The sequence below is a fragment of the Alligator mississippiensis genome, chromosome 4 (genome assembly GCF_030867095.1).
Source record: "Alligator mississippiensis isolate rAllMis1 chromosome 4, rAllMis1, whole genome shotgun sequence".
NCBI classification, from domain to species: domain Eukaryota; kingdom Metazoa; phylum Chordata; order Crocodylia; family Alligatoridae; genus Alligator; species Alligator mississippiensis.
The window spans coordinates 166,956,791-166,982,122 of NC_081827.1; the positions used below are offsets into that span (position 1 = coordinate 166,956,791).

At 49.6% G+C, this 25,332-nt stretch overlaps 1 protein-coding gene across 2 annotated transcripts in view; it reads right to left on the reverse strand.

The window, feature by feature from the left end:
- Nucleotides 1-25,332, reverse strand: part of ARHGAP23 (Rho GTPase activating protein 23) — a 144,375-nt gene that overhangs the window by 110,340 nt on the left and 8,703 nt on the right. Inside the window, exon 1 of one of the 2 annotated variants that reach the window (XM_014603646.3) lies at nucleotides 9,708-9,819. The exons of the other annotated variant lie outside the window; for it this stretch is intronic. Within the exon in view, the coding sequence (XP_014459132.1) occupies nucleotides 9,708-9,761 (54 nt within the window). The 5' untranslated portion in view covers nucleotides 9,762-9,819. Of the gene's footprint in view, nucleotides 1-9,707; nucleotides 9,820-25,332 lie in introns of those variants that run through there. 2 annotated transcript variants of the gene reach the window in all.

Consider the following 25,332-nt stretch of genomic DNA (forward strand, 5'->3'; position numbering starts at 1 on the left):
GCTACAACTTGGAAGAGCCCTGCTCCTCACAAAGCAGTGCTCTGCATCTCTGGAAAGATAAGGATGTTGAGGATCATGGAGTACTTTGAAGTACATAGGCTTGTGTTCCCTGGATGGCTGCGCGGCCTTCTCTCTGCTGTTCAGAAACGGTCCCACCCCCTTTCTCCTGCCTTAATTCAAATATGCAAAAGAAATAGAGCAACCCTGAGCTAAATAAGTCTAGTGGCAGCTTATCTCCCAGCATGAGAGGAAGTGGGAAGAAGCCTTCGAGAAATGGAGGAAGAGCTCCCGCTGGCTAGCCCCACTTCTTCCTCCGACTCCTTCCCCTCCTCCTCTTCAGCCCTGTCCTAAAAACAGCTTTATCGGCAGCAGGCCCCTAGAAAAGTAACAGGATTCCATTTCCTGTTTTTCCCATGGAAACCCTCAAATAGAAGTTGGCCTCATTCTTTTTTTTTTTTTTTTTTGTTAAAGCGGGGCTAACAATGAGCCATTTCCTCTGGTGGCTTGGAAAAGGCACCTTGCGCTCTGCTTCCATTTGTCCATGGCATCGCAGCGGGAAATCCTAACCAGCAAGGTCAGGGGAAGGCTGCTCGCTACTCCCATTCCCTCCCTCTCAAGGATGAAGGGCAGGGCCACAGGGGGGGAAAATCAGTGGAGGATGGGGTGCTGCATTGCCTTGGGGTGGCCCACTGCTGCAGCACTCACTTACAGTCCTTACTCATTCAAGGGGTCCCATTGACCTCACAGAGGCTGCTGAAATGAATAGGGATTGGGCTCCAGGCTTGGCTGGACAGAAAGCAGTGTGTTGGTTAGAGCTAGTGCCTATGATCCTGGGCCAGTATGTGATTAACAGGGTGGCTGTGTTGCAATGGAAGCCCATGTAGCTGTAGGAAGGTTACAGCTGCAGCCTGGCTCCTTAGGCCTCTGCCATTGCTGGGAGATCTCTGCATCTTTTGAACTGCCTTGCTGTTGCTCTCCACTGCTCCAGCTACATTTGGCCTCCAACACAGGTCTCCCAGTAGCTTTCCCAAGCTGAAAGCTGAGAAGAGACTCACACAGAAAGAGGTCCAGTTCCTTCAAGTGTCACCAAGGGGAGCTGCCCTGCACCAGTCTCTGCCACAGCCTGAAGTCTGGGGGTGGGCTGGACTGTCCACTGCCTTACAAGCCCAGATGCTCATGTAGCTCATGCTGATGCCATGGCAAACCATCCCCCAACTTCATCTCTTTCAGAACAGTAGAAAGCTCCTCTCCCCTCAAGGGTAGGGCCCAGAACTGCAGAGGGCTGTGCCTTTAAGCCAGGGCAAGCCAGTGGCACAAGGCAGAGTATCTCCCGTGCAGATGGTGGCCAGCACATGTTTTCCATAGATTACGAGCAGCAAATATTTTTCTTCAGCCCACACACATTTATAATCAAAAACTTGAGGCCATCTCTAAATGCTCACTCACTCTCTCCACTGCCCACCCGCCCCTTCTCTCTGTCTCTTCTTTTGTAGGACTTCAGAGTTTAAAAATAAAAACTTGGCATTCTAAAACAGCAGATCCATGGCTGGCATAATTCAGCATTGCTCCACTGAAGTCCATGTAGCAACACCTCTTACACCAGCTGAGATTCCAGCCTAGCAGCTCAGTGAGTCACTGGGGCTGTGGCGAATCCTTACCACACAGCATGAAAATATATTCAGCAATGGAGTCAATAGGGCTATTGTCACAAGAAGGCTACTGTTCCTTCCCCCACCCCCCAGATCCTGACCCCCCCCCGCAACATACACTCACGCAGTCCTATGAAGAGTACCACTGTTATCCCTCTCCCCCCATCACCACCACCATCAAAATCTGCTTGCAGCACCACGAGTTCCTTTCAACTCTCAGTCCCAAGAAATGCCCCACATTAAAGTAGTACAGATTGGTCAGTAAGGCTGGGTCACATGTATGGTTATACCTGGATAACTCACGCCCTGTCGGATGCATTTCAAGCTGCCAAGCCAGAGGTCACAAGCTACCCAACTGTACAGCTAGGGCAGTATGAACTCATTTAAAGTGTCACATTGATTTTTTTACCATTTAAAAATAATTGTTCTTTTATTAAGATGTTAGGGTGGGGCAGGGCAGGGCTAGCACTACTCTGGGCAATTATATTGCTCGGAAACCTTTAAGCAAATGAGATCCTTCTCAAAAGCAAGGCTGTTTTGTCATTTAATGTGAGCTTGCCACAAGGAAGCCTGACTTAAAGAGTCCCTTAAGTTGTGCCAGATGGCTTCTCTTCTCCAAGGAGTCAGTTCCCAGGATGGATGGGCAGAACAGGTATTAACACCCTAGGAGAAAAGTGAGTCCAGCTGACCAGCTGGATCTCAAAGAACAGTGCTACTAGTAAAAATTAGACCCCAAACCCAAATAGAAGGGACTCCTCCAGGAACCCACTGTGCTTGCAACTGCTCCAACAATAACAAGTCCAACTGCTAATGAGGATCTGACAGGGCGGGGTGCCATTAAAAACTACACATACATTTTTTTACTTGGATTATTGATTGCAGTGTCTGGAAGTCCCAGTCCCAGACCAGAATGCTGCTGTGCTAAGCACCATACAAACCCAGAACGGTAAAACTGTCCCTGCCTCAAGTGAAAAATCTACTATACTCAGCCCATTTTCTAGAGCTAGAGCCTGCACAGAAATGTCCACAATGCAGAAGCAATAGATAGGGAATACCCATGACATCATCAATCCCTTCCTCCCCAACCCTCTCCCCCCGCAATACCACCGAAGCCTGGGAGCAGGATTGTTCCCAACAATACAGTCACTGGAGTTTTGTCATGGCTAGCATTAAATGACTCAAGTCAGGGGTTTCTATCATTTCCCTAAGGAGGCTGTTTTGCAGCATCGTGGTCAGGAAAATCCCCAACTCAGATTTTCCCTTTGTTCAGTCTCAGGCCCTTGCTGTGGGTATGGATCTCACTACAGAATTCCTCTTGTTATGTTATTACAACCCAATTCTGTACAAGAAAGAAGGCTGGGCTCCCCTAGTGAGACCTGCTATGTCAAGGTTGAAATCAAACTGTACACAGAAGCACAGAAAATTAGGGTGGGAAGGGACCTCAAGAGGTCATCATATCCAACCCCTTGCTCAAAGAGGACTACCCCTAACTACATCATCCCAGCCAAGGCTTTGTCTAGCCAGATCTTAAAAACCTCCAAGGATGGAGATTCCACCACCTCTCTGGATAACCTGTTCCAGTGCTTCACTACTCTCCCTGTGATAATTTTTCTCCTAACATCCAACCTAAACTTCCCTTGCTGCAACTTGAGACCATTGCTCCTTGTTTTGTCATCTGCCACCACTGAGAATAGCCCAGCTCCATCCTCTTTGTAACCACTCTTCAGGAAAATGAAGGCTGTTATTAAATCCCCTCTCAGTCTTCTCTTCTCCAGACTCAATAAGCCCAGTTCCCTGAGCCTCTCCTAATAAGTCATGATCTCCAGTACTCTAACCATTTTCCTTGCCCTCCACTTGACTCTCTCCAATTTGTCCACATCCTTTCTGTGGTGGGGTGGGGGCAAAAATGGCACTGTGACAAAAAAGGCTAGGTGGCCAAGAACTGTCTAGCCTGCAGTTTGGGGGGGGGGCACAATTTGGAGGGTACAGCGTGAGCATGTTTTGCTGTAAAGTTTTGTAAGTAGGGTACCTAGATGCCCTTTTCACCCCAGGGGCAGATAGCAGTCCAGGCCTGACAGCAGAGACCACTTTCTGATTGGTTCTCCATGACTTTGTTTCATTGTATTGAGTGAGTGGTGCCCCCAGGTTAAGAGTCTAGTTTTGTAACCACTCTGGTGCTGATGTGGCTGACTGAACATGAAGAGGAAAAAAAGTGAGGCTCCAAGAGAGCTTGGGGGGGGGGGGGGGGGGGGGGGGCGGGGCAGAGTCCTATGAAGGACAGTGTGGAGAGAAAGGATAGTTCCGGGAAAGAGAGAGAGCAAGTCTGAGGAAGGAGAGCGGGAGCTGCAGTGGCACAATAAAGACTTCATGTTTGGAGTGGACCAGTCTGCTGTGCTATTTGGGATGTTGACACTCTGACACTTCAACTCCAGCTCTGAAGAAGAAAACACCCCGCTTCCTAGAAGCTGACCAAAGAAGAAGCTCGTCAAGGTGAGGGTGCTACGGATTGCCAGGGACAGAGAAAAGCCAGGGTCTCAAAGCCAGAGGCTTGCCCCTTGTGAAGCCACGCCAGGGCTGGCATCAGGAGGTCCTCTCACAACAGGGGACCAGACAAGCCCTCTTCCAGGGGAATCCAAAGGCAGAGCTTCCCTCTGAAAGGGTCACTGATTCTGTGACAGGCACCCACTGGCAAGACCCCTCTCTGTGTCCAATGCACAAAGGACGTACCCGCTCCTGTGCCTTTTAGTTTGGGAGGTCACCAGTTCAACCTCTGGTATATCAGCCAAAATGACAGCCATCACACAAACACACCCACACACCAAACCAGACATATGTAACCAAGGTTAGGTGCTGCAGTAGAGCCTCCTTGGCTCCAGGCCCCCTCAAATCAAGTTCCATCCTGGACAAAGAAAGGCAAAATAAAAAAGAAGCACATAGGCAACAGCTGCCATGGCCAAAAACTTAGGCATCATCTTCACCCCCTGTGACCCCCCACCTCAGCAAACAGCAAGTGTAGGCAGGAAAAGCCATGTCAATTTGCACCATCTTTGCTTGTCCACAGTTGGCATTAGTGCAGCTGTAAGGAAGTCCAACCACTGATGGCTGCAACCTGAACAAACCCACACTGCAGACAAAGCCTTAGCAAACTCAGCAGACATAGGTGCCTGAAAAGGCTGTGAACCACAGGAGCAAACCAGGCATCACACAGAAAATCCCCTATCAAGGCCATGTTGTGCAGATGGTGCAAGAGAAATGGAGAGGTCTCATTCCAGTGGCAGCCAAAATCAAAGCCTTAACCCACAGACTCAGCTCAATTATACTGCTCCAGACTTAGGAGGCATCTTCCCCTTCAGATTCCAGATCCTTTGATATTTCCCTTTCTTCCTCCAAACAAGCAATCGGCCTGAAATACCACTAGCCCCTTCACTGCTCCCTCATCAAGTGATGCCCAACACTGCTCTAAATACAGCTACAGGCCACTGCATAAAGACCAATGCTGTCAGGGGTAAAGCTGCTTCTGTGATGCTGAAGAGGGAACCTAGAGACACATTCATAAAGTTGTCCAAGAAACCAGTCCCTAAATACGATCTAATCACTCCTGACACTGGTCACAAAAGGATCAGATCCTGTTAGGAAGTGGTGGAGGTTTTTGAAAAGGTTAAGAAAAAAGATAGTGAAGATTCACAAACTGGTAAGCTTAAAGTACAGCACCTAATATTATTCATTAGAAATCTAAGCAAGCAGGCTTATTTCCAGAATGCGTTCAGCATTCACAGCTCAGGAAAACTTCAGATCCTTATCTACCTGGCCTAAAAGAGCAAGTTAGATGTCTAATTTCTTAGCACTTATGTTGGCCCACTTCACCTTAGCTCCAATTCTTTTTAAATTAAATCAATGCCTATGCTACCAGTAACATCTTCATTTACAAATGGGACAACATGCACCTGTAATCTAACACATTTTTAAAATAAGGAATTTAAGAATAAACTTTGCGGATTACAACTATTCCTCAAGCTCCTTGCTGCCTCCTGAGGTTTTACAATCTGTTTTAAAAAAAAAATCTCTCCTCCCCATCACTGTGCGAATGCTCTGTACACAAATGAGGGTGAATGAACCAGCTGTGGCTGGTGGTGGCAAACCTGTAACACATGTGCCACAAGTGGCATGGGCAGCTTGTGTGTGTGGCATGGCAGGGAAGCAGCAGATCACACCAGGAGTATCAGGCAGGGGGCACAAGGTATGGAGCAGAAAACAGAGCAGTAGATCATCAGGGAAGGGGATCGGAGTGACACTCAGGGAGGGCACAGGGCTTAATTTGTAGCATGCCTGCCAAAAAACTGGTCCCCCCACTGAGCTGAATAATTATAACAGGAAATACAATGACATTAACTCTAAGTGAGGGATAAAAGTAAAAAGATTTACCTCTCCAATCTGTTCCAGGCATAGCCTCAGACTTTCATCCTACAGGCTGTTCTACATGGCTAAGAGTCGAGTCTATACAAAGCCTCACCGCTTGTATCGAGGTTCCATATAGGTGCAGAAGCCCACTGCACAGACCAGCATGCAGGATCCAGTCCCTAGGTAGGACTTGTAGCAAGGCTTGGTATAACATTTCCAGACTGGGTGATAACTGACAGCAAAAAGATGTTCAAAGTACGTTTCTATTCTACCACACATATGCTGCAGTATGTTAACTTGGTTGCAATTCACTCTGAACTTTGGAGAACAGTCTGAGAAGGGCCACTTTCATGGATGTCTCTGGCAAATGTCACTTGCATATTGCAAACCCTAAGCTTTATGCATTCAGCCAGCTGTGTGACATGTGCACACACATACACATGCACATCCTCCAGCACTCACAGCTGCAGACAGCACATGTGCGTGTGCACACATGGGGAAGTGAGGGGGAGGGGGTGGAATTGATGGAAACATGCCCATGCCTTTAAACTGGCATGACCCACCCAAACAGAGTACAATTGAGCCTGTTATCCAGGCTGGGCTACCACCCAAGGTAGAGCCAGCATGGCATCCTATACAGCTGCTATGCAAGCGCACTGGAAACGAAGAGACTCGCTACCCTCACTTCCTCCTTCCATTTCTCCCTTCCTCCCCAATCATACTGCCATCATGCAAGACAAGGTAGGAAGCTACCCTTAGTATAAAAGGATCTTCTGGCACCCATTGGGAAAGGGTAAGCAGAGGTCAGCTGTAGCAGTACTCCTGCATGACTAATTCTTGCTATTTCTTGTTCAAGGCTCATGAAATACAGTAAATATTTGCCCAGAGAAACCTCAATACACACAGGCACATCCACCCATCAAGAGGCACTGCTAGGACACAGTCAAGCTTGAGCATCTACTACAAGCAAAGAAGTTTCACCTGGACCCTCCTACATCATTACATACAAAAAGTTAAGCCAACAGCAAGGCCACACACCTCTCCACATCAGCTAAGTTCTGTTCTTAGTCGCACGGTAAAATAATACCATTTGTTTTTTCACACTTGGACACTGCAGCCTGAATGGCAACATAAACTCCTTATCAGCCAACTCCAGGCCGTGTTACTATTCCCTCATTTTCAGGAGGCTAAAAATCATCCAAAATTGCTTCTGAAAAGGGGGGAGAAAAAGCAAGCATACAGCACACACGTGCAAGGCTGAAGAAGACAGACTGTGTTTCAACTTAACATCAGGGTACAGACAGCAGCCTTCAAACTGCACAAAACACCCAGATTGCTGGTGAACAGCAACCTGTTGCCCTCCAGGTTGCTGGCTTTCCAGCTCACACTAAACAGATGCCAGAGCTCAAACCTGCAACAGGGCCTTGAGAGCCAGCACACCGAGCACAGCAAGCTCCTGAGTTAAACATTAAAATTAATAATGGGTGGGAGTTCCCCAGCCAAGCAGGAGGATCACAGGGCAGCGCAGCATCTGTGATGGGTGCTACTGCTGGGCAATGTATCCTAAGACTCAGCTTTCCAGCCTTCCACTGCCAGGAGAGCTACACAATAAGGACTCTATTGCCAGGTTCAAACTCTCAGTCCCGGACCGCGCAGCAGGCTCCTACACAAGCTTTTCCTGTATTTCAAGTTCATAAGGTTTTGGTTTTTTTAATCTCTCTCCTCGCACTATTAAGAAATTCAAAATTTGCTGAGCAGCTACTGTAAATAGGCAAAAGAGGTGGCAGGTACACAAGAAAAGATGGGCCTCCTCCCACTGCCAGAGTTTTTTCCAGGCATTTCTTGACCACTGCTAAGAATGAATTTGCAACAAGCAGCTGCAGAATATGCAGCTGCACAATAAGCAATACGCCCAGAGGATTGCCATGCACATCAGCTCTCCTTTTTACAGATGGAAAACCTGAGGCAAACAGAAGGTAAAATAACATGCCTAAGGTCCCATAGCAAGTTGGTAGCAGAATCTGAAATATGACAAAGGCCACCTAACTTCTAGTGCCTCACCCCCACTCTTCCCATTAGATCACAATGCCTCCCTTGCTGGAAGGGAGCCCTTTTAAACCACAAATAACTACCTCCAAAACAACAGTAGAACAATTACAATAAAGAGGGATTTCAAAGGAGCCATAGGAGTTGAGAGCCTAACTCCCTCAGGCTGCTTTGTATATTAAGGTGCAAACGGTCACCGATAAGAGGCAAGCTTCAAAGAAATGGAATAGACACAATGAAAATAATCAGTCTTTATACCGAACATCTCCCAAGCATTTTGTACATGTTGACTGATCCTGAGCTGAGAGGCTGGTTATTAGAGCCATCCGGTGGATGGAAGGGCTAAATTTAAATAACTAGCAACAAAGGAATACAGACCAAATTCAGCTCTGAGGTAGGGAAGAGGAAACTTCATAGAAATTAACAGAAGCTGTCCCTCTGGCCTCACCTCAAAGCCAGTCTGGCCTCTAAGCTTCACCCACATACACAACACCCAGAGAAAAGTGGCAAGAGGGACAGAAGCAAAAATCTTCTAAGCCGAGTGCCCCCAAGTCTTTTGGAGTGGCAGCCTCAGCAAGTTCTCGTTCTACCCATACCCCACACATTCCCATCCCCGACAGCCTCCCTACCCACACCCACTCCTTTCGCTTGCTCTAAGGTAATACCCAACATAAACAATTTAAGCTATGCACATTTAAGAGGCAACACCTTTGTGGTGGCATGGCAGGAAAGTTTTATTGGCATGAGCACAGCATGCTGCTCATACAGGGGCTGAACTTCATACTCTCCTCTGCTTCCACCAAATTAAAAGGGGCCTCAAAGACACTCAGCCACTTCCCAGGCCTGGCCTCAACAGGGCAGGTGGCTGGAGAGGCAGTCAAAAGGTGCAAGATAAATATGATTTATCGCATGAACAGCGCTGCCACTTTCTACACCGCATTGCCTCTGCCCTCTGTAGCTGGATTCAGTAGGCCAGATCCTCCGCTGGTTTTACAGCTCCTCTGATGCCCTGTCTGATGCAGAACTGTCATTGCCAAGCTTATCACCATGAGGGGCAGAGGTTTTTCAAGTCTACAGAACTACAAAACTGGTAACTTAAAATGGGGCGGGGAGGGAGGAACTGTTTGAGTGAGCCTGAGTATAAACGCATCCAAACTTAAAGCCAAAATAACGAAAAACCCTCACGGGCTGACCCGGATGGCTTGGGACGGCCGGGAACCTCTCTCCACAGAGAAGTCAGGCTGATACGGAGGATGGAGCAGACGGGAGACAAAGCCCGCTGGAAGTTTCAGAGGAAGCAAGATGTGGAGGAGCTCAGGTTCAGGGGTTGGGGGGCAGGAGGAACATCTGCGAATCAGAAACCATTTGCTGGGCGCCTGACGAGACCAATTCCCCAAAACCACAGCTGCCGGCCAGCTGCTCCCCCTCGCAGGCAACCTCCCCGCGCCCCGCACCTACGCCACACCGCCGACCGGACGCCTGTGTGCCTCCCCCCGCCGCCCCAAAACCGGTGGCACCGTGTCAGCTCCCGGGGCCCTTCGTGATGCGGAGCCAGCACCCCTCCTCAGGCAGCTCCCCCCGGGGGGCGCCCAGCCCCGCCCCCCGCGCCCGCACCTGGGCGCTCCGGGGCGGCGGGATCCCGACCAGGCAGAAGGCGACTCCATTCATCGGGGAGCGGCGGCGCTGGGCGCGGGCAGAGCGGGCAGAACGGGCAGGGGCGGTCGCGGCTCCGCCTCCTCCGGGCGCCGGGCGGGGCGGGGCGGGGCGGGGGCAGCGCCCGCCCTAAGCCGATCAAGGGCGGGAGCAGGGCCGGACACAGGCAAGGACAGGCGGGCACGTGGGGAGACGGCTGCAGCAGGACAGACGGACACCAGGCAGAGCCAGGCGAGGGCAGGGCTGGCACAGACAGACAGGCGGACCCCGCCACCAAGCCAGGGGGCTGCGCCGGGCCAGGCAGAGGGATGGGACACGCCAGGACAGAAGACAAAGAGCGGGACACACCCCGGGAGAGAGAGCAGGACACACGGGGACAAGCCGAGCACAGGCTGGCACTGAGGCGGGGATGGCCGGGGCAGGGACCGGCACAGGCAGGCACCAGCAAGGGCAGCGAGCAGCAGAAACAATGAGCTGGCAGGGAGAGAGGGAGGGGAGCAGAGACTCGCAGGCAGACAGCAAGTGGTAGACACGCAGAGGGACTGGCCTGGGGTGGGAAGGACTGGTGAAACGAGGAGTAGCCAGCATCATTCTCGCAGCAGACACCAAGAGGGGCCAGAGCAACAGAGAGACGGCCCCCCAAAGACAACCTGGCATTGCACAGCACAGGCCAGGGGGCACCGCTCACCTGTTCTGCGCTTTCCTGCCAGGTGCAGCTTTGCCCAACACTGACAGAACAGCTCCCTGGGTGCAGGAATGGCGCCCAGCACCAGAGTACCGGTGAAAAAGTATAGGACAGCTGCCAAATGCTGGGCAGCTTCTGCATTGCACCCTGCCCCGCAAAACGGCTGTTTGCATCTCAGAATCAAAACCATCCTTAATCATTTTGATGTACTTCACTAAAATAAACTAATCCACCCCATGACCCCCAGGGAAGGCAAAAAACATCTCCAAGTGCTCAAGGCTTCGACAAGCAAAAGCCAGGCCAGTGGCTTAGGCACTAGTCTAGGATGTGGGTTCAATTCCCTGCTGCATGACAGGCTCCCTTCATCACTCTGAGCAAGCGAGGCACTTGATCTCTCTACCATGGTTCACCCTCCACAAAAGGAGTATATTGTTTTCACCAATTATTAGGCTCACACTGGACAAAGCAGTTCTGATTTTGGCAACTGGTGATTTCTTAGAAGCAGCAGCAATGCAAAGTGAAAAGCCCATGTGCGGCCCCATCAAGAAGCCCTGTGCAGTTTTGGTATTTCATTGTTTGTTTAACTGTTGAGTCTGATAGCTGGTGGGGAAAAAACATAGAGTATGGTTTAAGATTTTGATTCTAATAAGCAGCTAATGCTTTAAAACAAGATCCTGGTAAGCAGTGTCATAATACAATGCTTTTGGCATTTGGCTGGCAGATTTTGATTTTAATATGTGGCTGACTTAATATCCAGTAGACACTGTGATACCACTGCCCCTCCCTCTGTGGAATATCAGGATGTGCCATGTTTCTGAGGGTTGTATTAAGTACCATAAACAGACAACAGTTAGGGCAGGCTTACTGAGGTGGTCTGAAAAGCTGACCCCCACTGTGTGCACTCAGCATCCACAGACAATTCTGAAGATGATTTGATTTCATTTCGAAAACCTCATCCCTGAAATAAACCGCAACCAGCAACAGAAGTAACCTACTCCTCCATCTCCACACACACACACACACACACACACACACACACACACACACACACACACACACACACACACACACAGAGCAATAAAAATCCCTACTGGAACAAGTGCTGAATGAGCAGTATAAATAAATGTCTGGGTATCTAGCACTTCTCATCGTGGAGACCAGGAGGACTCCCAGTGCCCTAGGGGACCATCTTCTAAGTACACTCTGATTTGAAAGCATTCTCACACCCACTTTGCATAAGTGTAAATGACTGTGCAAATGGAGAGTCAGTCCCCTTGTGTGCTGTACAAGCCAGCATTATCCTCCACCAGAGAGTTCCTGGAATATGTAGTGAACAATGTTTCAATCTCACTATTAATCCCCCTAATTTCTCCTGATGTCAGTTCATAGCAGAATCTCCAGGGCCCAACCCGCTTCCAGGATCATATCTCCAATCACTTTAATGAAGCTATTTCAATTCAGACCAGCATGGGTGAAGAATCAGGGCTTTAGCCCTTATCATGCAGCCCAAACCTGCCAACGTCACCTTCCTTCCTGCCAGAGCCAGCCCTAGCTGAGCTAGTCATCTCCCCTTTTCACAAAGCTTTTCTGCCATCACTCACTCTGGGGAGGTGTGGGTGGGAGGCAGGCAAACTAATCCAGCAGAGAGGAAATGGAAAGGCACGTGACAGGAAAAGCAAAACAAGGCATGGGAAGTAAGGGAGGAATAGTGCCCATGCCTTTCTGGATGGAGAGATCCAGGCCAGGCTGGGGGAGATGGGAAATTAAAAGCTACAAGCATAGAGAATCCTGGAGCTAAAGGTCGACTTTGCCTTGAGATCAGAACAGACCAAGGGCCAGGACACCTGGGGTCCATTCCTAGCTCTCGTGTGGGTCTGATTTGGTGCTAATGGCTGGAAATTGGTAGCCAGGACTCCTGAGTTACCATCCTAGTCCAAGAAGGAATTTGATCTAGTACTGATCACTAGGAGCTATCAGTCAGGACTCCTAGGTTCAATTTCTAGTTTTCAAAGTCTATAGTGCAGTAGACTTCCATCTCTCCTGGCTCTTGTGCAAGCAACGGGCTGCAGGCTACATCATGCTTTGCTTTCACTGCCCAACTGAAAGAACATGGTTCTGTGGCAAGCAATATTTCCTGTGGGTGTGAGCAACATTGAAGGGTCTCACAGGCGACAGACTCATGGATTGAGGACTAGTGCTACAGTGACAGCAATTGGGAACTGGCCACCAGCAAGTCTAGGTACTCACAGCTGAGAACTAAAAGCCGAGACTCCTGGGTTCTCTTCCTGGCTCTGCCACTGACCCATCCTATGACCCATCCTATTTATGGCCTAGCTAACCCCACATGTAATATGGGGATTATAACACTATCCCACCACACAGCTGAAAGAACAAAGCTCACTTAACTCTGGTCACGTCTACATGAAATGCTTACTGCCTGTTGGACTGATTCTGTTGCGCATTAGCACGGCTGGCAAAAAGCATTAATCTGCATGAATACGCAGTCAAATCAGTCCAATGGGCATTAAACGTCACTTTAAAAGCATTCATCTGCACTAATGCACAGTATATTAATCCAATGGGCATTAAGCATCATCTAAAAAGCATTCATCTGCACTAATGCAGATGAACTGATTACAGCGCATTAAATTAGTAACTGTTACTAAACTTAATGCACCACAATTACGACACATTAATGACTGTGTAGACACAGCCTCTGTGTGTTTGAGAGAAGAAAAAAATTCTCAGTATCTTTAGCAAACAGAAAAAAGCAGCCCCAGGGAGAGGCAGTCACTGGGGAGCCAAAGCCTGGCAGAACAACCTCAGGCATGTCAATGAAATGTGACATACCCAGAGCAAGATAAGAGCTTCAGCACAAGCCCCACTGCCAGGAAGCTGGCAGGCCTGAAGCCACCCCTCATGTGACCAGTCTCCATCCACAATTATCCCAAGCTACCATCGCAGCCACACGATTGCACCATCTGCCAGGGCCTACTTCCATTCCACTGCCTGGGTACCATCATCATAACACCCTTCACCCTGCCCGAAAGAGATCATAGCGAGAAAAGAAGAAGAAATGGGGGGGAAGCAGTTGCCATGGAAACTCGTCATTCACACACGTAAATAAGCAAAGCCTCTAAGAGAGGCAGACTGAATGCTGGGAGCTTCGGCTTCCTCTCTCTCCCTTCTTGGTTTTTATGCAGCACAGAATATTCAAAGCCGCCTAGCTCCAAACAGGGAGTATTTTTTTAAAAATAAAGAGCCAATTCTTATTCTAGTGTTCAATGGCATGGCTCAGATTAAGACAACAGAGCAATTTTCATTGATTCCCAGTGGCTACAGGTCTGGCCCCTAATGTTTGGAGACATTTTACATAGCACTCAAAGCACTGGACAGAGTAAGGGCAACGACCTGCCACATGGTGTGAGGGGCTCATCAGCCCTCATCCCTCATTTACAGATAGGGAAACTGAGGCACAGAGCAGAGAAGTGACTTGTTCAGCTCATATGGTGAATCACTGGGAGTTAGTCCTGATCTCCAACCCTAACTAGCAGGCCAAACTTTTCTCCAACAGCCAGACAGGAAGCAAGAAAGCTGAGTTCCAATCCCACCTCTCTGACCAGCTCAGCGTGTGACCTTATACAAGTCCCTTTAACTCTCCAGGCCAGATGCTCCACTGGGCTCAATCCTTATTTCAACAGACTTGCACTGATTTAACCCAGCAGAGCTTGTGGCCTTGGGTCCCGCAGTTTCCCATCTGTAAAACAGAGATCATAACCCTACCTCAGGGGTGAGGTGTGGGGTAATATAGCTTAATTAATTAAGACTTCTAAAGCCCTTAGAGATGAAAATGCACTCCACTCTGGTAGTGAAAGCATTAATCAGGGGTGGGTAAGCAGAGGTGCTCTAGATAGGTCCACAGCTTTTCAGGCTTTAGCCAAGCACTGTGTTTTTCTTCCTTAACTAAACTTTTCCTTGCACAGATTGGTAAATGGTCAAAGATGTTAATCTTTGCCTCACTCTCTCTCACATACACACACACACAGAATAAACACAGACATCTTGTATAAATTTTCCATGAAACAATTAAAAAAGTTTATATCAACAACTATTTCCTTAGGGCATTAAAAAAAAAACAACACACACACAACCACCACCACCGAAAAAGCCTGACTGAAATACAAACTTCAACTGAAAATAAAATAGAACAATGCTAGCTTGGGAGGGCATTCTGCTCTTCTAGCCCCTCACCCCATGAATTAACTCACAAAGATTAGGGAGCAAATGAGGGACCAGAAAAAAAAACCCAGCTTCTACTGGGCAAAGCGCTATTGTCTGACTGGAGAAGCCAAGAGCTAAGCCAAGCACCGAGGGTCAGTGAATCAGGCATTTGGCTAGACTACACTAAACCTAGGCTACAGTCTGCTGACCTGCTGGGTGACCTTGGACAAGCTATTTTCCCCTCTCTGTGCTCCATTTCCCCTTCTGCCCACTGTCTGTTTTGTCTGAAAACACTGAAGATTAAGAACAGTCTCTTACCACGAGTTTGGAGAGCATCTACCTCTATCTGTTCCAGAGCCTGCTGTGTTGCAATTAACAGCAATCTGCAAGTTATCTATTCACAGCACGGCTGAAATGCAGCCACCTCTGGGATGGGGTATGGCAGCTGACAGCATTTCATGGCCTGCTGCAAGAGCAAGACAAAGGGACAGATCAAGGCAAGCCACTGTTCTTAGGAAATGGGCTGTGGGATCCTTAATGTCCATGGGGAACAGAGAGGATGTTGGTTTTCAAGGTCCCGTCTGAAGGATCCCACACGTAGACTGAAGAGCATGAAATCCGATGAGATCTAGCTGACGAGGGCAAAAGGGGTGAGTCAGTCCTGCCAGGATACAGACCTGGGACAACTCCCCCAGGGCTGAAAAAACTTGAGACAGAAACAACCATGAAGAGTTGGGGGAGGAGGGCCTTGTTTCTGCTGACAACTTTTGGAAGCTCTCCCACTGCCATAGCCATGCCATCATTTGCAGTGTGAAAACACAGATGGAGCCCAGGTGCTGGTGTTTTAACTACTGCAGGCCAGATGTTCAAATGCTTGGCATCCACCAGATAGGCCAGACTGTCAAGAAAGATCCCATCTCATGTAGGCACTGAAAGAAGTGGCTGGATTTTTCCTAAGACCTGGGCACAGAGGGTGCTAACAGCTGCTCAGAATCAGGCTGTTGGTGCTACAAAGGGCCATGCTGGGTGCGAAGCACACATGAAAATCAGCTGCTTCTTTAGGGTCGTACATGGAAGCTAAGCTCTTGTGGGGAACCTGGCCCCACAGCAGCTAGACAGGCTGGGTTTGACCAGCCTTGGTGTCCCACCATGGCTCATGGCGCTAAATGAAACACAGCAAAAGTTCTTGGGATTATGGATCAGGGAAAGCCAATGTAACAGCCCCTTCCCCCTGGACAACCTTGGGAGTGACCAGTGACTTTTACTGAACTCAAGCAATGAGCTGAGGCATGAAGAACCTTTCCTCTCCCAGCAGGTATAAGCTGGAGGGAATAAAGTCAGATGTGAGTGATGGCTCACTTTCTTCCCATGGGGGGGGGGGCAGCAAGGCAGAAAGCTCCCCCTCCCCAGGTGCCCATGATTGGAGAGAGTGCAATGGGAAGGTATGCACCTGCCTGCTGGTGCCCCAAAAATGTGGAGAAGCTCTTTGTCCCAGAGCCAAGAGATGTCCCACCATTACTGAGGCACCCAGCAAACCCCTTCCCCCATTTGAGGCCTGCATCTCCACCATCCTCCTTGTATGTCTGTCCTGCTATGATGTCTGCCTCTCTTCAACCTCCTTTTCATCTGTGTCTCTCTCCCTTCTTTCATGTTGCCCATCTCGTCTTTTCTGTTGTCTCAGTTCCTTCCCTTCTTGCCAGCTTCCTCCTTGCAATCCATTTCCACCCAATGTGTTACTTCAGGGCTCAGAAATGGATCCAAAAGAGAAGGGGGACTTAGGCTTTGCTTGTATCAGCTGCTGGAGGAGAAACGGGGTGAAGGGAGAGGGGTGGCATAGGGAAGACAAGGGGACATATAGGCACCGCCCCCACTCAAGCCACCAAAAATGGTCAAAAATGGTCTCACAGTGCAAATCCTGTGGTGACGGACATGAACATGAAAACATAGAAAGACAGACATGGTGTGGGTGGGTAGGAAGGAAGGAAGGAGGTTGGATGGACAGATAGCCAATCACAGACAGAAGTGAATGGGGACTGATAGATGGATATAAATGAAAATAGGCAGACCAACAGACAGATATGAATGGGGCTGGATACAAATGGGAATAGACTGACAGACCCTACCACTTGGCAAGATAAGTCCTGGCCAAACTCCTCCATCCCTAAAGCTTAGCATCCCTCCTAGACCACTGCTTCTTCGTTCCCTTTTACCACTCTCTTCCTTACCTGCCCACCCTGTGCCCTGCAGCTGCCTTTTACACAGCTCAGGGCCAGGTAGGGCAGCTGCATTTCATCTTCAACCTGAAACCCCGACTCTGGGGACAGCAGCGGGAAAAGTTGAGATATGTCAGTGGGCAGCCTAAGCCAATGCTTTCTGGGGCGGGTTTTATTGGCATGAGCGTTACTGGGATGAAGCCTGGTAGAGTTGTAGGGTGCTAGAAGATGCAATTAGTAACGTTCCTAAGAGTCAAAGGCCCAGTGATCAGCTTCATCACTTCCCAGCAAAAATGGCACAGGATTCTCCATCCAGACAACAGGCTGCTACACATACATTCCAGTGACATTAGTATCTAATGTTTCCCTTTCCTATTTCACCCTGAAAGCTCCTCAAAGCTTCTTACTTACATAACATGAACATAAGCAGGACCCCCTGACCCCCACCCACACACACACACTTTGATCACCACCTCTGAAATACAGCCACATCTTGGGTAGGATTTAGCAGTTGTCTAGGAACCTACGCCAGAAAAAAAAAAGCTGCATCCAGGTGAAAGTGGAGGCAGATTGAAGGGAAGCAAGACATAGTGACCCCACTGGGTTACAGCATTCACTGGCCTGCAAGCATCAGGATGCTAGTCCAGGGACTGCGGCTGACCTGCTGGGTGATGCTAGACGAGTCACTTCCCTTTTTCTGCGCCTGCTTGCCTGCCAGCTGCTGTCTATTTCGAGAAGGCTGTCTCATGCTATGGGTACGTACAGCACCTAGCACAACAGGACCTTGATCTCAGGTGGTGCCTCCAGGGCTACAAATAGTAATAAAGCACTGAAGGCACTTCCTACAGCCCCTTACTTTGCCCCAGGCCCTTCTCCCCACAGAGTAACACTGTCTGAGATGAGAATCCAGTGGTGCAGAAGCCTGAGAAGCAACACAGCTAGGGCCTGTCTGACTTCCAAGGCACTGCAATTGAAGGAGACCTTTCCTTTTCCCCCATACAGCAGTTCTGAAGGTTCATTTTCTAGGGTTCCCTATCATGCAAAACCCATTAGCATAGAGGAGAGGAGAGAGAGGCAGCAGCCCTGCTGGCCCAGCTGCAGCCCTCAACGCAGTCTTCCCTGGAAAGACTTTCCAGGAAACCTCTGTACTGCATTTCAGATGCAAGGAACAATCCAATCTAATCTCAAGCCGTTCCCTGAGCCCTTCAGTGGACAGGGCTCCAGACTGCTCCTCCCAGGGGGCACTGGGTGTGTCTGGCTGGGGTGTCTGCCCAGCTGCCACCTGCTCAGATTTTCCATCTGTTCACGCCGGTCCTGGTGCCCCTTCTTCCCATCCTTCTGCAAGAAGGGAAGTAAGATCATATCCTGGATGTAAATTATCAGTCTAAGTCCACAATGGACAAACTCTCCACACCCCTCCAAACACATGCCTGCCTCCTCCCAGCATAGTCTTAGCGATTAACTGTGCCAGCCTGGGGCCTCCCAATACAAATGCATGGTGGGCAGCGTCTTGTCTCTTGGGTGATGCCTTGGCTGCATTGGGCTGATGTCAGGGCCTTGACAAACTGGCGTGCACAGATCTGTGCCACTCCCCTTTGAACCTGAGTGACCACACAAGCTCTTTGGTCATGACTGAAAAGTGGCAATGTTATCAAGTGATTAACAGAGGAGATGGAGCATCAGGACTCTATAGCTGTATTGCTAGATCTGCAAGGCTTGGCCTACTGCTTTGCATATGGGTTCTGGCTGCTAGGACTCCTGAGCTCCTGCCCTGACTGTGAAGGGAAGGTGATCTAGTCCTTAGAGGAGGGGGACAGGGGCAGGGTTCCTGGGTTCTGGTCCAGACTCAGCCATTGTGTGACTTTGGGCTCTCTGTGCCTCACCTTCCCCATCCCTAAAGCAGCACTAATAACCTGGAGCACGTCTATAAAACGCTTTGAAGACTCCAAGCAGGAGGCCACTTTGTTTGCCTGCAGCTATTGCACGACTGCTTTTCAGCCTTGCTCCCAGCCTTCTGACAGGCACCAACTGGGTAGAGCTTATCTTCCGAACTGCTCCAGGCAACCAAACTCCCAGGTCCCATTCTGCAATCAGAGGAAGGTTGAGACTGACAGCCCCTTGCCTGTCTCCCTGCATGCATCTTAGGGCCAGAAATCAGCTCAGCCATGGGTGGGGCAAGCAAGTGGAGTTCCCCAGCTGTGGAGCCCCTGGGTGGGCTTTAGGAAAGAGGTGTAACTAGTACAGAAACCTCTGCATGGAGCTGGGCTGAGGAGGAAAGGGGCTGGGAGGTGCTTGGGGCCCACAACAAGAGACCTCACCTCCCATAAGCCCTTTTGTGACCCAAGGCTCTTGGTCCTCAAACACTCCCTACTACTGCAGCCAGAGCATGAGATATAGGCTGTGCCTTTACCTGGCTAGACCCGGGTCTGGCATGGAGATGGTTAGAGATCCCTGTGTCTGGTCCTGGGAGACAGGAACACCACACCCAATGGGAGCTTTTTTTTTTTTTCTTTTAAAGGAAAAATTTTAACCAGATCAGGTCCAAATCCGCTTGAATAATTCAGGAACCATATGTGGTCCTGCTACCAGCAAGTATCCTCCACCCCAGCCTGGGGCTTCAGATACTTCCAATTCTTTTGGCAGGCATCCTACATGCAAGCCCAAGCCCGAAGGCTTGGGGATCGGATGTCCCTGAGTTTTGCTTGCCTTCAGCTGTATGGCCGCAGGAGCAAACTAGGGAGGAGTCTCCCATTTCCATAAAGTTGGCATGTAGCCGAGATCCTCCCACTGGAAGCTGGCCAGTAGGAAGCTAACTATGAGGCTCTCCTAGGGAGTCCTCTCAACAAGCAGACAACAGTGCACCCTCCACTACACAGTGCCATTTTAATTGCATTGCCTCAGTCAGGATACTTCTCCTCCCACCATCATGGTCATGGTATTTCCCCTGCCAGGTAAGCTTGTGGGAGTTTCTGTTTGTTTGTTTGTTATGGAAAAGTTTTGTGTCCCAAGTCAAATCAGCCAAATCAATTCCAAATCCATGTAAATCATTCAAGAACCATATGTGGCCCTGCTACTGGCAAGCATCCTCCACCCCCACCTGGGACTTCAGAGACTTCCAGATCCTTTGGTAGACACCCTATGGGCAGGCCCAAGCCTGGAGGCTTGGGGTTTGGATGCCCCCAAGTTTTGAATGCTGCTACAGAAGCAAGATAGGGAGGAGTCTCTCATTTCCATAAAGCTGGTGGGGAGCCAAGATCCGCCCACTTGAAGTTGAAGTGGAAAGCTAACTGTGAAGCTAACTGTGAATCCTGACCACAAGCAAACAAGGGTGAAACCCTCCACTACACAGTGCCATTTTAATTGCATTACCTCAGTCAGGGCACTGCCCCCTGTCATGTTCATAGTTTTCCCCCGCCAGGAGGAAAATCACCTTGGTGGTCATGGTATTTCCTGCTTGTGAGAGGCTGTCCACCCCCAGCACTCATCCAGAGAGTTACCTATGCTGCTGTTGCACAGCCCTGAGAAAAGGGGCCGGCAGGGAAGAGCGAGAAGGTCCTGAGAACTGAGCAGCTCAGAGCTAAGTCTCTTCGAATGGGCAGGCACATTCCTTAACCCCGAGCCAGCCTCCCTGCTCCATACCTGCTCTCCTGGGCACTGCAATCTCAGCTGCAGCAGATAATAGTCTCTGCTGCTTCTTCCCCCACCCTTGGCAGCTGAGAACAGGTCCCAAAGCCCCTCTCAACTCTGCAGCACTAAGAGGAACAGGGGCCAACATGGGAACAGCAGAGGCACAGCTCAGATCCAAGCCAAGATACGGAGCCAGGGTTCAGTTCCAGCTCACGATGGAGACTGAGGGGTGCTGGGCACAGAGCTAGGGGCACTGGAAGTGCCTGGCATGGAATCCAGGGAAGTCCCTGCAGATCCCCAACCTGAGTCAGCTTCCTCCGCAGGACGGAAGGGGAGTATGCCTGGCAGGTTCCTCCCTGACGAGGACAATGTGGGCAGGGAGGGAGACAGTCCCTGCTACCAGGTGCTGAGACTGGGCAGCAGAGGGAGGAGGCAGGCTGGGAGCTGCTGAGGGAAAGCTCAGGGAGGTTAGAGGAGAAACTGCCCCCTCTAGTGAGGGCTTGGGCGAAGTGTCTGCTGCTGGGCAGGTGTGAATGGGCAGGGGTCTTGGGAAGTGGAAGAGAACCCATGTCTTTCTACCATTAGGGTCCTGACTGGAGGAAACAAGGGCCACTAACTATGCCCCAGCCCATCCTACAGCTCTCCGGTGCTCTTGCACCAATGCTGCCTTGGCCCTGCCAAGCCCAGGGCTGATGGCTTGTTTACTTCCTCCGGTACCACTGCTATTTCTAATTAATTTTCTCTAAAGGGGGGGAGGAGGGCAGGAGGAGACAGGACCTCACGGGAGCCCTAACCAGCGCAGCGTCACCAGCTCCGCAGGGGCTCCTCAGAGGAAGCGGGGGGGAGGTTGTCTGGCACAACAGCACCTGCCCCTTGCTTGGTGCCATGGAGTGGGGTGGACAGGGAAACTGTATCCAGCCCAGTGCTACACATCAAGGCTTTGGGACCAGTCTTGCCTCTCCTCATGGCTGAGGGACTATTCCATCCCCTTCTTGTCTGCCTACATCACATTCACACCTCTGTTCCCCTCCACACCTAGCCCTCAGCCCCCTCCCCCAAGCCCTCACTACCCCATCTCCCTCTCCCTCCTTCTCCCCTGCAATCTGCATGCTATGTACCAAAGGAGACGCCTTCCGGTTTGTATATTATGTCCCCTTGTCTAAAGTGGCAACCCCTAGTTCTGCCTGGCTCAGGGGCCAAAGGAACAGTCAGCAGTAACGCAAGGGATACCCTGGCATGGATGCCCCATGACAAACTACAGCAAAACACGCCAGTGCAAAAGGAAACTCTTGCACTGGTTACCCTTGAGAGGGAGAGAGCAAGTGCTGCATAGTCCATGACTGCAGGAAAGATCGATCCAATGAGCGCAGTGCAGTTAAGATGGGAAAAACCCAGCTTCGATGCCATTATCTGCTGGGAGCCACAGGTGATGCACTGAAGAGCTGCAGATGGACTGGGGGCCCTCAGCTACGTGTCACTGCCTTAAACTATAGGCTCTGTGGAGCAGCCACTATCTCTTAGGCACCATCCACACCTGGAGGCCCTGCTGCTATAGACTCTCCCAGCAAAGAACTTCTAGAGTAGGTGTAGCTCAAACCTCTGCTGTTGCCAAGAGCCACTATTCCAAGCCCCCATCACCCCAAGGGGGATGAACTCAGCCAGCCAAGGTGCAGTTTTGAGGTTATAACTGTGACTATATTAGAGGCTCCTGCTGGAACAGCTGTGTCGTCCCCCTGAGGGATCGCCCCTCATCACTCCCCTGCCCAAAGAGCTTGGTGTTCTCATTGCCTTGCTCTGTTTGTTGGCCTCCCAGCACATTGGGGCCCTGGGTGTGGTCCGCTATGCACTCCAACAATACAAACCTTACTGCACAGGACAATTAGCATGCGCCTTATTTAAATTGTTAGAATATGTTCTCAGCCATTGTATGGTCAAGTTTATTACAATCTTTAAGTGTAACATGGGACAAGGTGAGCCAGCTTAAGATAACTGTTGGTCCCATACCTGGCACTGCATTGGAACTGACTGTCCATCCCAGCCCTGGGACCACACCAAAGCTGATTCAAGACTCCCATGCAGTGCCAGGGATGAGATCAACAGCCAGCAGGCTATGCTGGTATTACCTTCATGGGGCAGTTGAACAATACCTAAACATGTGTTACTTAACACAATCTGGAGACACTCCTCCCCCAATACGTCCTACTTTGCTATGATATGATCGCACTTAGCATGTGTTTTGCTGCTTATCTCCTGTATAAGCTTTACCTGGTCTAAAATTAGCCTTGTCTAACCACTAAATGTTTTTAAGCAATATTTAGCAAGACCTCTAACCTAGGTTTTTTTCCATTCCCCCTTTCCTGAATTTTCTAAAATGGCTCACACCTCATTATATCCTCTGGCCTGATCACTCCCTTTACTTGTTTTTCTCTTACGCAAACTTTGCGTAAGAGGAAAAAAAAGTAAAAGCAAGAAAGTGGTATACCATATTGCCATTAAGCATAGTCTGCAATGTCCAGATACTGCAATGTCACATTTTAAGTGCAGTTAACACATTCTAAGTGTAATGTGCAACCAGGCCCATAGTTAACAAGAACAGCAGCAGATGCAGCACTGACTCTGAAGTGCCAAGAGGCTGGAGCTCTCTCCTGAGACACTTTCATACAGCACCAAGCACAATGAGGACCAGATTTGGTTTTACCTCCAGTCACTCCCACAAGATACACATGAACTAAGACAACCAGTGGAGCATGTGGGGAAGACTGGCTGGCAGGCTGCACGAGTGTCAGCCATTTTGGGCCGGGCTACTCGATATCAAGGCTCCCTTATGTCAATACCCTCACTGTCACCACCATGCAGGAGCAGAACAACCAGCCGACTGCCTGGGCAAGAGCAAACCCACTGCAGGCCCATGAAGGACTGGGAGGCAAGGGTGCCTAGAGCATCAGAGATGACCAAGATGGAGCAAAGACCCACAAGACTGCACCTCCCCCAGGTCTGTCATCTCCAGTCTCTCTGCACCAGCAGGTCAAGAACATCTGCTAGCAAAGATTATTACTGCTGATCACAAAGGGGAGTATTCAATGCGCTAGGCATAGCACAGAGAGGGAGATGGTGTCTGCTACCCTGAGTTACCATCTGAATCTGAAGAGTTAAGAAGCGGAGAAAGGACTGTAGGTCAGCACTCCACAGCTCTGCTAAGCATGTCAGGTCTATACTCAAAACCCCTCTGCGGAGGGCAGAGTCCTCCTTTCTGCTGGTAGGTACCTCACCTCTGCTAAGCAGGGCAAGGCTTCTGCCACTGTCCAACAGCTGACAGAGGTATATGAGGACACCCCTACATCATGAGCAATCAGCCACAGTCCCCCCCCTGCAGCTGATGCCTTCCCAAGGTGCACTGCACGCCTTGGTGGCCCAGCTGCTGAGTGGAGCTGTACAAATCCCCAGAGGCACATGGATGCATGTGCATTCTGGTGCCTTGGCAGTGGGAGCAGCTGTCTACCACCACAACCACGTCAGTGTCAACCAGACCAGAGGCCTGGGGAAGTGAAAGGCTAGGCACTTAGAAAAGAGGCAGGTTTGCAAAAGCACAGCATGCACCTAGCTCACCTGGAAGGTCTGAGCTGCCTGAATGGGTGCTGAGCATTTCTGAAGACTCTGGCCAAAATAAAACAGAAACAGAGATGCATTTTTAAAAGCTAATCTACATATTTACTCTCTGCACATTGTAACCAGTCAGTTTCAGATTTCTTTCTAGACCATTTGTTTCTCCATCTCCCATATTCTAAGGTTCAAGCCACAAAAGCAAACTGTCTAGAACTGTCTAGTGATTCTCAACTAGGGTGATGCAGCAACCCAAAGTGCCTTGAGATGCTTTCCAGGGTGCCATGGCATGCCATACAACGTTAGCACTGTTAGGTGCGCGAACATTATTCACAAGATAAACCCAGAGATTTCAGCTAGGAACCCATAGTATTAAAAGCATTCTGACCCGTTGTGGGCTTTCTGAGTTCTTTGCAATAAAGGAATTGCTCCATTATTTTTCTGTAGTCAAAAACAGTGAAAACTAAGAGCAGGCATTTTCCAAGAGGTGCCTCAAGCTAACAAGGGGTGCTTTGAGTCTGAAAGGTTGAGAACCCACTGGTCTAAAAGCAGCGGTGGAAGCGATCAGCCTAAGTTAGATGGCACATTCTGCAGAAGACTATTTTCTTGTTCCAAAAGAAAAGAAAAGAAACAGAAAAGCTGTTTACACTGGATTTCCTGAACATCATCATATTGTTTGAAATGAAGAAAAACAAATTACAAAACTCAGCCAAGGATCATTCCATGGGCCTGATTCCCTACAACGCTTAGTTCAAGTTACTGTAGATGATCTTCTCCACTGCCAATAACTTAGCTTCAGTGAAGGCGACCACACTGAGAAACAGCACCACACAGCTATACACAGGGATTTGATTAGCAGCAAAGAATGATTGGATTAGCAGCTGATAAGTTGTTGTAACATATGAACTGCCATGTCCCTGTTGCACTACTACCTCAAGCACCAGCAGCACTTCATCTTCAAAAACCTCCTCTCCTGTGACAGGCCAGCTGGCTCAAAGCAAAAACACCAGCACCATTTAACTCAAGCTAAAGGATTTTGTGTGTGGATGGGAGCTGAATTAGAGGCAAAGCCCGAGTTATATAGCTTGATGTAATGATTCATTGAAGATGAGCACTGTTGTTTTTCTATCAGTCTATTTTGGTCTAAACAAGGGGCTGAAATAATCTGGCTATTTTGGTGGGAAGTCACAGACACAAAATCTGTGTGAATCAGACCTTAAGAGAGAATCAAGCTAATTAA